This window comes from Triticum aestivum, chromosome 6B, assembly GCF_018294505.1.
Source record: "Triticum aestivum cultivar Chinese Spring chromosome 6B, IWGSC CS RefSeq v2.1, whole genome shotgun sequence".
Classification (NCBI taxonomy): domain Eukaryota; kingdom Viridiplantae; phylum Streptophyta; class Magnoliopsida; order Poales; family Poaceae; genus Triticum; species Triticum aestivum.
Genome location: NC_057810.1, coordinates 137933573 through 137949680, shown reverse-complemented (window position 1 = coordinate 137949680; position 16108 = coordinate 137933573). Strand labels below are relative to the sequence as shown.

The 16108-nt window shown below is 56.9% G+C and overlaps 2 protein-coding genes across 2 annotated transcripts; both read left to right on the top strand.

The window, feature by feature from the left end:
• Positions 1 to 658: 658 nt before the first annotated feature.
• On the top strand, positions 659 to 2344 carry LOC123136179 (50S ribosomal protein L3, chloroplastic). The gene is made up of 2 exons (XM_044555496.1): positions 659 to 1265; positions 1856 to 2344. The coding sequence occupies exons 1-2, from the start codon at positions 761 to 763 to the stop codon at positions 2143 to 2145; spliced, it is 795 nt and encodes a 264-aa protein (XP_044411431.1). The 5' UTR covers positions 659 to 760; the 3' UTR covers positions 2146 to 2344.
• A 1387-nt stretch (positions 2345 to 3731) lies between these two features.
• LOC123138966 (BTB/POZ and MATH domain-containing protein 2-like) lies at positions 3732 to 15497 on the top strand (the record flags this gene model as incomplete). The annotated part of the gene is made up of 2 exons (XM_044558809.1): positions 3732 to 4330; positions 15248 to 15497. Coding segments are annotated over exons 1-2 (849 nt in total), but the record flags the coding sequence as incomplete, so codon positions are not given.
• Between the last annotated feature and the right edge of the window lie 611 nt (positions 15498 to 16108).

The following is a 16108-nucleotide window of genomic DNA, read 5'->3' as shown; positions in this document are numbered from 1 at the left end:
TCGCGCAGCTGGGAGAGCTTTTCCACGTTACCGACATCCACCTAAACGAGGATTTGCGCCAGCGGAGGAGTAATCTCCATTGCCGATTGGAGATTCGAAGATGACATCTGCAGATCGATTAGCGAGGGTGAGGAGATGGGTTAGGGATTTGGGGGAGATGAGGGAGAAGATGAGGAAGAGATGGAGTGAGAGGAGTGGTGGCGTGGGAGGCCGCTAGCTTGGAGTGGTGGACTGGAGACGGCTGGATTACTCCCTAAGCCTGCTGATTTGACTACTCAGTGCGGGTGGATGACAAGTGGGTCCGCGTGGCAGGGCGCATGGACCGATGAGCACGGGTTGCTTCCACAAAATGCGAGCGGGTTATACGCAAAAAGTAGCGACACACGGCGGCAGCAGAGCAGGGGACCATAGAGTGTCACGTAAAAGGACAATAAAGTGTTACGTATTCGCGTGTATAGAAACTGTACTGTAGTGTTTCTCGAGTATTGGGATTAATCGTAGTACGCCAAAGGACTTGGAGGACGAATCGTGTAATTTTCTCCCTATGTGCCAGCCGGGCAGGTGTCTTGTTGGTCCTCTGTATACGCTTTCGTCGAAAGAAGGCGTAATGCCATGAAAGCGCCTCCCACGGGCGGGAGGATAAGGGGAGGCAGCCGCAAACCCCTATCCGCACCGCATAAATCCCAAACCAAAACATCACCGGCAGCAGCAGAGTGACCGCCTCCGCCGCACGCACTAATCTCGCTCGAATCCATCGGCCATGGCCATGGCGGCCGCGAGCATCGGCGGCGCACTGGGCTTCCTCGCCCCGCGCCGTCGCGGCGTGTCCTTCGCCGCGGCGGTGGGCCGTAGGAGGCCGACGCTGGCGGTGGTGCGGGCGGCGTCGTACGAGGCGGGCGTCGGGGTGATGGCGACCAAGGTGGGGATGATGACCTACTTCGACCCGGAAAACGGGAAGCCGGTGCCGGTGACGGTGGTCGGGTTTCGGGAGGGGGGCAACGTGGTGACGCAGGTGAAGACCGCCGCCACCGACGGCTACGACGCCGTGCAGGTCGGGTACCACGGCGTGCGCGAGGACAAGCTCACCCGCCCGGAGCTGGGCCACCTCGGCAAGGCCAGCGCGCCGCCACTGCGGCACCTGCAGGAGTTCCGGCTGGTGGCCGTCGACGCCGTCGACCCCGGCCAGGCGCTCGAGTTCAACGAGCTCTTCAAGGAGGGCGACCTCGTCGACGTCTCCGCCAAATCCATCGGAAAGGGATTCCAAGGTGAGCGACGCTTCGATCCCAATTCGATTTCCTGTCAATGCTTGAACCATGCCGTGTACCAACGCCTGAAACTACCAACATAGCAATGCCATTTCCTCAATGCCATTCATGTCAATGCAATGTATTGCTTTGCAATGCCTCTAACATTCGTTTCAGTGCTTGACAGCGTTTACAGTTTCTTTATTTGCAGCTTAATGCAAGCATTGCCATGGGCCTTGGTTTAATTTTTTGAATGTTAAGAACATTGACAGTTTGTGACATGCCTGTGTTTCATTTCAGTTGATTTGTTTGTCTGAAGGTTAAGAATATTGACAGCTTGTAACATACCCATGGTTCAGTTTCTGAAGACTAGCAACATCGATCAACATCCTTTGTGCTCTTTGTTTCGAATATTGACAGCTTGTGACATGCCTTTCTGATAGCTAACTTGGGACATCATCAGTTGTGTGTGCCCTTGATTTATTTTAGTAATGGCTAAGAACATTGATAACCTGTGGCATTCTCATGCTCCATTTTCAGATGTCTAACAACATGGATCGGCATCTCTTATACTCTTAATTTTTGCCTCATGGTTTGTCATTGTTGTGCAGGTGGAATTAAGAGGCACAACTTCAAGCGTGGTCTGATGACCCACGGTTCCAAGAGCCACAGAGCCCTAGGTTCGATCGGTGCGGGGACAACCCCAGGGCGGGTGTACAAGGGGAAGAAGATGCCCGGGAGGATGGGCGGAACCAAGACCAAGATCAGGAAGCTCAAGATCGTCAGGATCGACAATGATCTCAAAGTTGTGATGATCAAGGGGGCCATTCCTGGGAAGCAGGGGAACCTTCTCCGCATCACGCCCGCGAAGATTGTCGGCAAGAACATCCCCAAGAGCTAGATCGGTGCTGCGTTTCATCTTGTAAGAGTTCATTCGTTTCTTTTTCCATGACTGGCACTGTTGTATTCCCAGGTCCAGGTTTTGTATACATGTTCAGTTTGCTAAAGCTAATCTTCGGATACAAGTGCATTCTCCTCTGTGTTGTCAACCACTTCACCTTCTTTTGGACTCAAAACTAAGCAGATTCTCTCTATTGTCATATGCTTGGGGATCAGATTTTACTGTAATTATAGGTTGATTATTGATATTGGCATGCCCAAAGGGTACATGTCAGGACCTAGGAAACAACCGATGGAATCCGAGAGGCAGCTGGCTTGCCGTGATACAGAGATACAGAGTTGTTTGTAGGGAAAAAAGTACAGACTGGAAGGGAAAATGGAAGAGAATGATTAAAAAAAATTGATAGCTTGCCTCCCACCCACCCTCTGCGCTGCCCTTTATATCAAAGAGGCAGTGCCGAGAGCAGGGTGTCACCCTGCTGGCTTGGCTCTCTCGGTGGGAGCAAGCCCACCCGGGTTCGAGTCCGGAGGTGACCCGGGTGCTTAGAGAATTTCTTCTATAAAAATATACCTCCAAGGGCTAGTCATGGATGGTCTCATTTTTTTTTAAAGAGGCAGTGCCTATGTTTGGTTTACAATGGTTAAACTCTTCTTACATACTTAAGTATGTACTTTTTTGGTGCAAAAATTGCAATTAATCCGAACACTGAGTAGCCAAGAATGTAGACCATCAGATCGACTGGCAGCACTAAGCTTGCATCCTGGTTGTTCCCTCTCTCCCTTCGCTGTTTAGCTCTGTTCTGAACATTCTGAACTTTTAAACACTTGCAAGTAGCTTCAGCCTTCAGGCACCAGGTTATACCTGGGGCCTGACAGTGCATCACTGCTTCACATATGGAATGAAGGGCAGTTCCAAAACAGTGACACAACAATAACAGTAATGAAACAGCGGTACTTAAGAAACGAAACACTGAAAAAATGTAGGTCAGCTTATATCAAGCAAAATTTACCTGCGCCGTGATGCCGCCTGTGAAATCCCCCGTTAAATCAGAAAGGACCCGAATATATATCTAACTTCAGATTTTTCTTAAATCTGGCGACCTCAGATACGTCAGATCCCGATTGGACGCACGGCAATTATCCACTGCAACATGTCAATGTTTCTGATAATTCTTATGCTACATGACAATTTTTATTGGGCGTCGCTATGCGTCTTCGGGCGGATGTATTAGAAACATCCGCCGCATGGAGCACCGTTGGATGAGCGCCCTGACAGCCGTCTGATCTAACCATCGCACGTGCGTGACTATCTCCCTACTTCCTGCAACAGCTGCTCGGTTTCTGAAACAGAATCTCCTCTCCGTCGTCATTCCACAGCTCCGCCCAGCGCGCCGGTAGTCGCCGCCACCGCAAAATCGTTGTCGTCGGCGCGCCGGGGAACTAGTCCTTGCCGTGCTCGCCGGAGTTGCTTCTCCTCCGTATCAGCCCCGCGAGCAGCTGCTAGCTCCATTCGAGCACGATGGCGGCGACCTCTCACGCCCGACGCTTCTTCGGCGATTTCTGCAACCGGAGCTATGTTTCTGAAACATGCCTCATGTTGCAATGTCTGACCACTCACTCTCTAACGTCGGGCGCTCCTGCGGCGCTGCAACTCGGGTTATGTTTTTGAAACAAGACCCTTGTTGCAGAAAAAAAAAACTTCACAACCGAAACATTTCCTATACCTTCTACCTCCAGGACCCCGCGGCGCCGGAGACCGGGGAGAAGCACATACTCAGATCCGGCCTCCAGAAGTTCTCATCCACTAATTCGGTCTGCGGTAGGTACGACTTTGTGAAGAAAGCCGATTTGGCCGCATCCGGGTGCCTCAAGGATGACTGCCTAGTGATCAAGTGCACTGTCAAGGTCATTACCAGGCTGATTGACGACCGTCAGGAGGGCGACGACAACACCAGCGTCATTGTGCCACTTGCGGACCTAAGCAAAGATCTGTCTAATCTTCTAGACAGCGGCCTCAAGGAGGACCTGACCGTCAGGATCGGCTGGTTCAAGAGATTCAAGGTGCACGCGTGCGTGCTCGCTGCGAGATCGCCGGTCTTCCGAGCCCAGCTGTGCGGCGCCATGATGGAGAGCAGAGAAAGCAGCATCCGCGTCGAGGACGTGGATGCCAAGGTTTTCAAGATCCTGCTGCATTGTTGGGTCAAACCCAGTCTACAGGATTGAACACAGCTGCCGTTGCTTAAGCTAGGCTTTCTCCAGTCCAAAAGCCTGAGGTAGCTAAGTAACGTGAGGCTTTCTCTGGTTAGAAAGGAGCTGAGTAGTGGACGATGAGTAGTAGTAGTCTTTCTCCAGTAAAAAGCCTAATGTGGAGAACTAGTATTAGACTTTATCTAGTCAAAAAGGCTGAGCTGAATTAGTACTACAGCTCATGTACTACAGCCTCATGTTTGCATGCATCCCTATAAAAGGGCATATGCACCTCCGTTGTAAATCACTCCTCCGAGCAATAGAAAAACAACAAGCCAGTTTCTTCTACTAGTGCTAGTACGTGAGCTCCTCACTTCATGTGTGTGTGCGGCAGCAGCTTGTGTGCAAACATCTAGCTAGTTCTCCTCTGTTGAGTGTACAAGTGAGAGCTATTTACTAGTACTCCGGGCTAACAATTGGCATCAAAGCCTCAGGTTATGCCGAAGCATATGCCGAAAGGAGGCGTCGCCGACGATGGTTCCAAGACCGCCGAGCAGAGCTCGGCTGAGGACACCCGTGCGGCGGACGCGCTCGCGCTGCGAGGCAGGCCGGGAGGTGAGCTGGGTGCGCCACGCTCCGTGCGAGACGTGGGCATGTCCAGCACCTCCTTCCCTCTCCTCACGCGGACCAACTACCCCAGTTGGTCGGTCATGATGAAAGTCATCATGGAGGCGCGGCATATGTGGAAAGCCGTGGAAACCGGCGGTGTCGAGTACGAGGAGGACCGGCTGGCGATGGAGGCGATCTTGCGCTCCGTCCCAGAGGAGATGGTGCTCACCCTTGGCGCCAAGGAGACGGCCAAGGAAGCATGGGAGACCATCAAGACTCTGCGCATCGGCGTGGAGCGCGTACGAGAGTCGAAGGCCCAGACCTTGCGCCTCCAGTACGAGGAGATCCGGTTCAGGACCGGTGAACAAGTTGACGACTTCGCCTTGCGGCTGCAAGGTCTCGTCAACGAGCTCGCAACGCTCGGAGATCACATCGACAACAAGATGGTGATTCTGAAGTTCCTTCGCGTCGTCCCCAGGCAGTACAAGAAACTGGCCTGGTCCATCGAGAGCTTGGCGGATCTCTCCACCATGACGATCGAGGAGCTGGTAGGGCGGCTGAAGGTCGTCGAGGAGCGCGGCGATGAAGCCGACAACCGTGCTGGCGGCGAACTACTGCTCACCAAGGAGCAGTGGGACGCGCAGCTTCAGCAGCGCGGCCGCGACGGCTCTTCCGGCAGTGGGGGAGGCGCCCCCACGGGAAGCAGAGGTCGCGGCAGAGGCAGAGGCCGCGCCCAGAGCGGTGGCGGCAACCGCGGTCGCAAGCCAAGCCGGGCAGGGCGAGGCGCTGGCAACGGTGGCAAGTGCCGCTACTGCGACATGTCGGGTCACTGGATCCGGGATTGCCACAAGAGGAAAGCCGACGAGGCAGCCGCGGCAATGGCAAACCTCGTCTAGGCTGACGTGGATGGCGGGCCGGCAATGATGCTGGCAAGAGTCGAGCCCGTGCAGGAGAGCACAGCGTCTCTCGCGACCACGGCTCCGACAACCACCCATTCCGTGCAGGAGGCACGGAACCCGTCCACGGGAACCATCACTCCAGTGACAGGCCACACCTCGACAACGACGTTTTCGGGGCCTGTCGACTGGGAGGCGATGAAGGCTCGGGTGTGGGGGAGCCACACCCCGGCGACGGCATCCCCAAACTCGGGACCCGACAAGGTCGCGCAAGTTGGCGCGACAACGACGCATATGGCGGACCATGCTCCGACCATGATGCTGGCGACCATCGACTCCGTGCAGGAGCGCACGCACACTCAGGTCAGCCACACCCCGACAACAAAGTGTTCGGGGTCCACCGAGTTGACGGGAGATGGCTCCCTGACAACGGTGTGTGCGTGCGGCTACGTCTTCCTCAACGAGGAGAGAGCCGTGACCACACCCACGCTTGCAGGCGGCAAGCAAAGTGAGGGTTGGTTCCTCGACACCGGCGCCACGAACCACATGACTGGTTCGGTCGACGCGTTCGCGGAGCTGGACCGCTCAATCACTGGGAAGGTGCGGTTCGCGGACGGATCCGTGGTGGAGATCCACGGGCGCGGGACCGTCGTCTTCGCCGACAAAGGGGGTGATCACAGGGCGTTCACGGACGTCTACTTCATCCCGGCGCTCAAGAGCAGCGTCGTGAGTGTCGGACAGCTCGACGAGGGCTGGTTCGACATCGGCATCCGCCGCGGTGTTCTCACCGTGCGCGACCAGCAGAAGAGGCTGCTCATCGAGGTAACCCACTCGGCAAACCGCCTCCATGAGCTCTTCTATCGACCCATGCATCCTATGTGCCTTGCCATGGGCCATGTCTCCGATGCATGGCATTGGCATGCCCGGCTAGGACACCAGCACTTCGACGGGTTTGCGGAAGATGGCGCGAGGCAACCTCGTTTGTGGGCTACCTCACATCGAGCACGCCGACGAGCTGTGCGATGCATGTCTTGCCGGGAAGCAGCGGCGCCTGCCCTTTCCCGAGAAGGCACGCTATGGGTCGCAGAAACCCCTGGAGCTGGATCATGGGGACCTCTGCGGCCCAATCACCCCGGCAACGCCAGGAGGGCGTCGCTACATCCTGCTGCTCGTCGACGACTATAGCAGGTTCATGTGGGTGCTGCTCCTCGCCTCCAAGGATGAGGCGGAGCAAGCCATCGTCAAGCAGCAAGCGGCAGCAGAGGTCGAGTGCGGCCACAAGCTGCGCGTGCTGCGCACGGACCGTGGCGGCGAGTTCACGTCGGCCACGTTCTACAAGCACTGCGACGAGAAAGGGGTGCAACGTCACCTCACAGCCCCTTACTCGCCGCAGCAGAATGGCGTCGTCGAGCGGAGGAACCAGACGGTGCTCGGGATGGCACGCTGCATGCTCAAGGCAAAGCAGGTGCCGAGCACGTATTGGGGGGAGGCCGTGCTCACGGCCGTCTTCATCCTCAACCGCTCCTTCACAAGGAGCGTCGACGGCAAGACGCCTTATGAGGCGTGGTATGGGAGGAAGCCCAGATGTACGCTTCCTCCGCACCTTTGGCTGCGTCGGGCACGTCAAGACGACGCGCCCACAGCTGAAGAAGCTCGACGACAGGAGCACCCCAATGGTGTTCATGGGCTACGAGATGGGCTCTAAGGCGTACAAGATGTACGACCCCGTCTCAAAGCGTGTGCATGTCTCTCGCGACGTCATCTTCGACGAAGACGCGCGATGGACTTGGGAGGCGTCGGGGGAGGCCCCGGCAAGCAGCTCCTTCACGTGGAGTACCCGATGTACTCTACGACCCCGGGAAGCAAGACCCGGGAAGTGCCACCCCGGGAAGCTCGGGAGGTGTGGATTCGGGAACAGCAACCCCGAGAACACCGTCCCCGAGTACGGTGTCGCCGGACACCATAACGTCAAGCAAGGTGGGTCCCGGGAGGCAGTTCGCAACCCCGCCAACGGCGAGGTCGGAGTTGTTCGACGCCGACGACAGTGTTGGCGCCCCACACAGGTTCCGACGCATGGGGGATCTTCTCGGCGAGCCTGCGACAACGCGGCAGCAGCCCGAGGATGAGGACGCTGATGACGACGAGGTCCTGCATCTGATGGCCGGCGAGGAGCCAACCACGTTCGCGGAGGCCGAGCAAGAGGAGTGCTGGCGCCACGCGATGCTGGACGAGTTGGCGTCGATCAACGACAACGCCTCTTGGACACTCACCACACTGCCTGCTGGGCACCGAGCCATCGGGCTCAAGTGGGTGTTCAAGGTGAAGAAGGACGAGCACGGCGCCATTTTCATGCACAAGGCGCGCCTCGTCGCCAAGGGCTACGTGCAGCGTGAGGGAGTGGACTTCGAGGAAGTCTTCGCTCCGGTGGCAAGGCTGGAGTCCGTGCGGCTCATCCTTGCCGTGGCTGCTCACTGCAGGTGGGAGGTACACCACATGGACGTCAAGTCGGCGTTTCTCAACGGCGACCTTAACGAGGAGGTGTACGTCTCCCAGCCTCCAGGGTTCGTTGCCAAGAGCCACGAGCAGGGCGTGTACAGGCTACACAAGGCCCTGTACGGTCTCCGGCAAGCCCCAAGGGCGTGGAACACCAAGCTCGATGCAAGCCTCGCATCCCTTGGGTTCTCACGCAGCGCTTCTGAGCACGGCGTGTACTCGCGTGGCACCGCGAACACGCTGCTCATCGTCGGCATCTATGTCGACGACCTGGTCATCGCCGGGGCAGAGCCCGAAGAGGTTCGACGCTTCAAGGGAGAGATGCATCGTCTCTTCAGCATGAGCGACCTCGGGCTGCTCCGGTACTACCTCGGGCTGGAGGTGAACCAGGAGGGTGGTCGCATCACGATCACGCAAGCGGCCTACGCCGCCAAGATGCTCGAGCGGGCAGGCATGAAGGACTGCCATGCCGTGCATGCTCCAATGGAGGCACGACTGAAGCTCAGCAAGGATAGCTCCGAGAAGGCGGTGGACGCTACGCTCTACCGCAACATCATCGGGAGCCTCAGGTATCTCGTGCACACCCGACCGAACATTACGTTCATTGTCGGGTACCTGAGTAGGTTCATGGAAGTCCCGGCAAGCGATCACCTCGCTGCCGTCAAGCACCTGCTCCGGTACATCGCGGGTACGCTCACGCATGGATGCGTGTATCGCCGTGGCGACGGCGAGAGCTTGGTCGGATACAGTGACTCCGACCACGCTGGTGACGTGGACTCCCGAAAGAGCACCTCGGGCATATTGTTCCTTCTTGGGAACAGTCCCGTCAGCTGGCAATCGGTGAGGCAGAAGGTTGTCGCCGCTTCTTCGTGCGAGGCGGAGTACATCGCGGCAGCTACAGCGGCATGTCAAGGTATTTGGTTTGCTCGCCTTCTCGGCGAGATGCTGAATCAGGACACCGCCCCTGCGCTCATCTTCGTCGACAACAAGTCGGCGATTTCCCTCTGCAAGAATCCAGTGCTTCACGACCGCAGCAAGCTCATCGATCTCCGCTATCACTTCATACGTGATTGCGTCGAGAAGGGCACGGTGATAGTGGAGTTCATTAGGACAGGTGAGCAGAAGGCGGACATCCTGACAAAAGCTCTTGGTCGCGTTCGGTTCCAGGAACTGTGCGACAAGGTCAGGATCGTCGACGTCAAGCCTCTTCGACAGGTTTGAGGGGGAGATTGTTGGGTCAAACCCAGTCTACAGGATTGAACACAGCTGCCGTTGCTTAAGCTAGGCTTTCTCCAGTCCAAAAGCCTGAGGTAGCTAAGTAACGTGAGGCTTTCTCTGGTTAGAAAGGAGCTGAGTAGTGGACGATGAGTAGTAGCAGTCTTTCTCCAGTAAAAAGCCTAATGTGGAGAACTAGTATTAGACTTTATCTAGTCAAAAAGGCTGAGCTGAATTAGTACTACAGCTCATGTACTACAGCCTCATGTTTGCATGCATCCCTATAAAAGGGCATATGCACCTCCGTTGTAAATCACTCCTCCGAGCAATAGAAAAACAACAAGCCAGTTTCTTCTACTAGTGCTAGTACGTGAGCTCCTCACTTCATGTGTGTGTGCGGCAGCAGCTTGTGTGCAAACATCTAGCTAGTTCTCCTCTGTTGAGTGTACAAGTGAGAGCTATTTACTAGTACTTCCGGGCTAACAATTGGCATCAAAGCCTCAGGTTATGCCGAAGCATATGCCGAAAGGAGGCGTCGCCGACGATGGTTCCAAGACCGCCGAGCAGAGCTCGGCTGAGGACACCCGTGCGGCGGACGCGCTCGCGCTGCGAGGCAGGCCGGGAGGTGAGCTGGGTGCGCCACGCTCCGTGCGAGACGTGGGCATGTCCAGCACCTCCTTCCCTCTCCTCACGCGGACCAACTACCCCAGTTGGTCGGTCATGATGAAAGTCATCATGGAGGCGCGGCATATGTGGAAAGCCGTGGAAACCGGCGATGTCGAGTACGAGGAGGACCGGCTGGCGATGGAGGCGATCTTGCGCTCCGTCCCAGAGGAGATGGTGCTCACCCTTGGCGCCAAGGAGACGGCCAAGGAAGCATGGGAGACCATCAAGACTCTGCGCATCGGCGTGGAGCGCGTACGAGAGTCGAAGGCCCAGACCTTGCGCCTCCAGTACGAGGAGATCCGGTTCAGGCCGGTGAACAAGTCGACGACTTCGCCTTGCGGCTGCAAGGTCTCGTCAACGAGCTCGCAACGCTCGGAGATCCCATCGACAACAAGATGGTGATTCTCAAGTTCCTCCGCGTCGTCCCCAGGCAGTACAAGCAACTGGCCTGGTCCATCGAGAGCTTGGTGGATCTCTCCACCATGACGATCGAGGAGCTGGTAGGGCGGCTGAAGGTCGTCGAGGAGCGCGGCGACGAAGCCGACAACCGTGCTGGCGGCGAACTACTGCTCACCAAGGAGCAGTGGGACGCGCAGCTTCAGCAGCGCGGCCGCGACGGCTCTTCCGGCAGTGGGGGAGGCGCCCCCACGGGAAGCAGAGGTCGCGGCAGAGGCGGAGGCCGCGCCCAGAGCGGTGGCGGCAACCGCGGTCGCAAGCCAAGCCAGGCAGGGCGAGGCACTGGCAACGGTGGCAAGTGCCGCTACTGCAACATGCCGGGTCACTGGATCCGGGATTGCCACAAGAGGAAAGCCGACGAGGCAGCCGCGGCAACGGCAAACCTCGTCCAGGCTGACGTGGATGGCGGGCCGGCAATGATGCTGGCAAGAGTCGAGCCCGTGCAGGAGAGCACAGCGTCTCTCGCGACCACGGCTCCGACAACCACCCATTCCGTGCAGGAGGCACGGAACCCGTCCACGGGAACCATCACTCCAGTGATAGGCCACACCTCGACAACGACGTTTTCGGGCCTGTCGACTGGGAGGCGATGAAGGCTCGGGTGTGGGGGAGCCACACCCCGGCGACGGCGTCCCCAAACTCGGGACCCGACAAGGTCGCGCAAGTTGGCGCGACAACGACGCATATGGCGGACCATGCTCCGACCATGATGCTGGCGACCATCGACTCCGTGCAGGAGCGCACGCACACTCAGGTCAGCCACACCCCGACAACAAAGTGTTCGGGGTCCACCGAGTTGACGGGAGATGGCTCCCTGACAACGGTGTGTGCGTGCGGCTACGTCTTCCTCAACGAGGAGAGAGCCGTGACCACACCCACGCTTGCAGGCGGCAAGCAAAGTGAGGGTTGGTTCCTCGACACCGGCGCCACGAACCACATGACTGGTTCGGTTGACGCGTTCGCGGAGCTGGACCGTTCAATCACCGGGAAGGTGCGGTTCGCGGACGGATCTGTGGTGGAGATCCACGGGCGCGGGACCGTCGTCTTCGCCGACAAAGGGGGTGATCACAGGGCGTTTACGGACGTCTACTTCATCCCGGCGCTCAAGAGCAGCGTCGTGAGTGTCGGACAGCTCGACGAGGGCTGGTTCGACATCGGCATCCGCCGCGGTGTTCTCACCGTGCGCGACCAGCAGAAGAGGCTGCTCATCGAGGTAACCCGCTCGGCAAACCGCCTCTACAAGCTCTTCTTTCGACCCGTGCATCCTGTGTGCCTTGCCGTGGGCCATGTCTCCAACGCGTGGCGTTGGCATGCCCGGCTAGGACACCAGCACTTCGACGGGTTTGCGGAAGATGGCGCGAGGCAACCTCGTTTGTGGGCTACCTCACATCGAGCACGCCGACGAGCTGTGCGATGCATGATCTTGCCGGGAAGCAGCGGCGCCTGCCCTTCCCGAGAAGGCACGCTATCGGGCGCAGAAACCCCTGGAGCTGGTTCATGGGGACCTCTGCGGCCCAATCACCCCGGCAACGCCAGGAGGGCGTCGCTACATCCTGCTTCTCGTCGACGACTATAGCAGGTTCATGTGGGTGATGCTACTCGCCTCCAAGGATGAGGCGGAGCGAGCCATCGTCAAGCAGCAAGCGGCAGCAGAGGTCGAGTGCGGCCACAAGCTGCGCGTGCTGCGCACAGACCGTGGCGGCGAGTTCACGTCGGCCACGTTCTACAAGCACTGCGACGAGAAAGGGGTGCAACATCACCTCACAGCCCCTTACTCGCCGCAGCAGAATGGCGTTGTCGAGCGGAGGAACCAGACGGTGCTCGGGATGGCACGCTACATGCTCAAGGCAAAGCAGGTGCCGAGCACGTATTGGGGGAAGGCCGTGCTGACGGCCGTCTTCATCCTCAACCGCTCCTTCACAAGGAGCGTCGAAGGCAAGACGCCTTATGAGGCGTGGTATGGGAGGAAGCCCGACGTACGCTTCCTCCGCACCTTTGGCTGCGTTGGGCACGTCAAGACGACGCGCCCACAGCTGAAGAAGCTCGACGACAGGAGCACCCCAATGGTGTTCATGGGCTACAAGATGGGCTCTAAGGCGTACAAGATGTACGACCCCGTCTCAAAGCGTGTGCATGTCTCTCGCGACGTCATCTTCGACGAAGACGCGCGATGGACTTGGGAGGCGTCGGGGGAGGCCCCGGCAAGCAGCTCCTTCACCGTGGAGTACCCGATGTACTCTACGACCCCGGGAAGCAAGACCCGGGAAGTGCCACCCCGGGAAGCTCGGGAGGTGTGGATTCGGGAACAGCAACCCCGAGAACACCGTCCCCGAGTACGGTGTCGCCGGACACCATAACGTCAAGCAAGGTGGGTCCCGGGAGGCAGTTCGCAACCCCGCCAACGGCGAGGTCGGAGTTGTTCGACGCCGACGACAGTGTTGGCGCCCCACACAGGTTCCGACGCATGGGGGATCTTCTCGGCGAGCCTGCGACAACGCGGCAGCAGCCCGAGGATGAGGACGCTGATGACGACGAGGTCCTGCATCTGATGGCCGGCGAGGAGCCAACCACGTTCGCGGAGGCCGAGCAAGAGGAGTGCTGGCGCCACGCGATGCTGGACGAGTTGGCGTCGATCAACGACAACGCCTCTTGGACACTCACCACACTGCCTGCTGGGCACCGAGCCATCGGGCTCAAGTGGGTGTTCAAGGTGAAGAAGGACGAGCACGGCGCCATTTTCATGCACAAGGCGCGCCTCGTCGCCAAGGGCTACGTGCAGCGTGAGGGAATGGACTTCGAGGAAGTCTTCGCTCCGGTGGCAAGGCTGGAGTCCATCCGGCTCATCCTTGCGGTGGCTGCTCACCGCGGTTGGGAGGTACACCACATGGACGTCAAGTCGGCGTTTCTCAACGGCGACCTTAACGAGGAGGTGTACGTCTCCCAGCCTCCAGGGTTCGTTGCCAAGAGCCACGAGCAGGGCGTGTACAGGCTACACAAGGCCCTGTACGGTCTCCGGCAAGCCCCAAGGGCGTGGAGCACCAAGCTCGATGCAAGCCTTGCATCCCTTGGGTTCTCACGCAACGCTTCTGAGCACGGCGTGTACTCGCGTGGCACCGCGAACACGCTGCTTATCGTCGGCATCTACGTCGATGACCTGGTCATCGCCGGGGCAGAGCCCGAAGAGGTTCGACGCTTCAAGGGAGAGATGCATCGTCTCTTCAGCATGAGCGACCTTGGGCTGCTCCGGTACTACCTCGGGCTGGAGGTGAACCAGGAGGGTGGTCGCATCACGATCACGCAGACAGCCTACGCCGCCAAGATGCTCGAGCGGGCAGGCATGAAGGACTGCCATGCCGTGCATGCTCCAATGGAGGCACGACTGAAGCTCAGCAAGGATAGCTCCGAGAAGGCGGTGGACGCTACGCTCTACCGCAACATCATCGGGAGCCTCAGGTATCTCGTGCACACCCGACCGGACATTACGTTCATTGTCGGGTACCTGAGTAGGTTCATGGAAGTCCCGGCAAGCGATCACCTCGCTGCCGTCAAGCACCTGCTCCGGTACATCGCGGGTACGCTCACGCATGGATGCGTGTATCGCCGTGGCGACGGCGAGAGCTTGGTCGGATACAGTGACTCCGACCACGCTGGTGACGTGGACTCCCGAAAGAGCACCTCGGGCATATTGTTCCTTCTTGGGAACAGTCCCGTCAGCTGGCAATCGGTGAGGCAGAAGGTTGTCGCCGCTTCTTCGTGCGAGGCGGAGTACATCGCGGCAGCTACAGCGGCATGTCAAGGTATTTGGTTTGCTCGCCTTCTCGGCGAGATGCTGAATCAGGACACCGCCCCTGCGCTCATCTTCGTCGACAACAAGTCGGCGATTTCCCTCTGCAAGAATCCAGTGCTTCACGACCGCAGCAAGCTCATCGATCTCCGCTATCACTTCATACGTGATTGCGTCGAGAAGGGCACGGTGATAGTGGAGTTCATTAGGACAGGTGAGCAGAAGGCGGACATCCTGACAAAAGCTCTTGGTCGCGTTCGGTTCCAGGAACTGTGCGACAAGGTCAGGATCGTCGACGTCAAGCCTCTTCGACAGGTTTGAGGGGGAGATTGTTGGGTCAAACCCAGTCTACAGGATTGAACACAGCTGCCGTTGCTTAAGCTAGGCTTTCTCCAGTCCAAAAGCCTGAGGTAGCTAAGTAACGTGAGGCTTTCTCTGGTTAGAAAGGAGCTGAGTAGTGGACGATGAGTAGTAGCAGTCTTTCTCCAGTAAAAAGCCTAATGTGGAGAACTAGTATTAGACTTTATCTAGTCAAAAAGGCTGAGCTGAATTAGTACTACAGCTCATGTACTACAGCCTCATGTTTGCATGCATCCCTATAAAAGGGCATATGCACCTCCGTTGTAAATCACTCCTCCGAGCAATAGAAAAACAACAAGCCAGTTTCTTCTACTAGTGCTAGTACGTGAGCTCCTCACTTCATGTGTGTGTGCGGCAGCAGCTTGCGTGCAAACATCTAGCTAGTTCTCCTCTGTTGAGTGTACAAGTGAGAGCTATTTACTAGTACTCCGGGCTAGCATGCATTACATGTACAATGATCGTCTGCTAGAGTCTATGGATGAGACAACTGAAGAGACCACAAAGATGACGCGGCATTTGCTCGTCGCGGCTGGTCGTTACGCAATGGAAAGGCTAAAGCTGGTGTACGAGAGCAGGCTGAGCAAGGGGTTAGACGTCAACACGGTGGGGTTCACCTTGGATCTTGCAGAGCAATACCACTGTTTCAGCAGCTTAAGGATTGTCGTCTCAGGTACTCCCTCCGGTCCTTCTTACTCTGCATATTAGGTTTGTCTGAAGTCAATCTCATCCAACTTTGACCAAGTTTATACAAAGAATTATTGATATTTACATAACAACACCAACATCATTAGATTCATCTCGGAATATATTTTCATATTATATTTATTAGATATCATAGATGCTAATAATTTTTAATATAAATTTGGTCAAACTTAGCTAAGTTTGACTTTCGGCAAATCCAATGTGTAGCAGAGTAAAAAGGACCGGAGGGAGTATATGACAAGTGACGGTGAGCGGTTACGAGACATTGTAAACACCAAGGGGTTTGCTCAGCTAAAGCGAAACCAACCACGCGTCGCATTCGATATTCTTGGACACGTTTTTTTTTTGCGGGAAATATTCTTGGACAAGTCACGTCCTTGGGAGCAGAAACAGATACCAGCTTCTTTTTTTAATGCAAACAGATACTAGGTTGATCTCTATATATTTACTGATGTATCATGAATTTGGTAGTTTTTATTTTTTGAGAAATTGTTCATTCAAATCACGAATCAGTATAGAGTAGGTGACCCTTACAAGCACACTGAAACGCAAAAACAAAGAACCATGAACACCTAGAGTACCCTAAGACAACCATA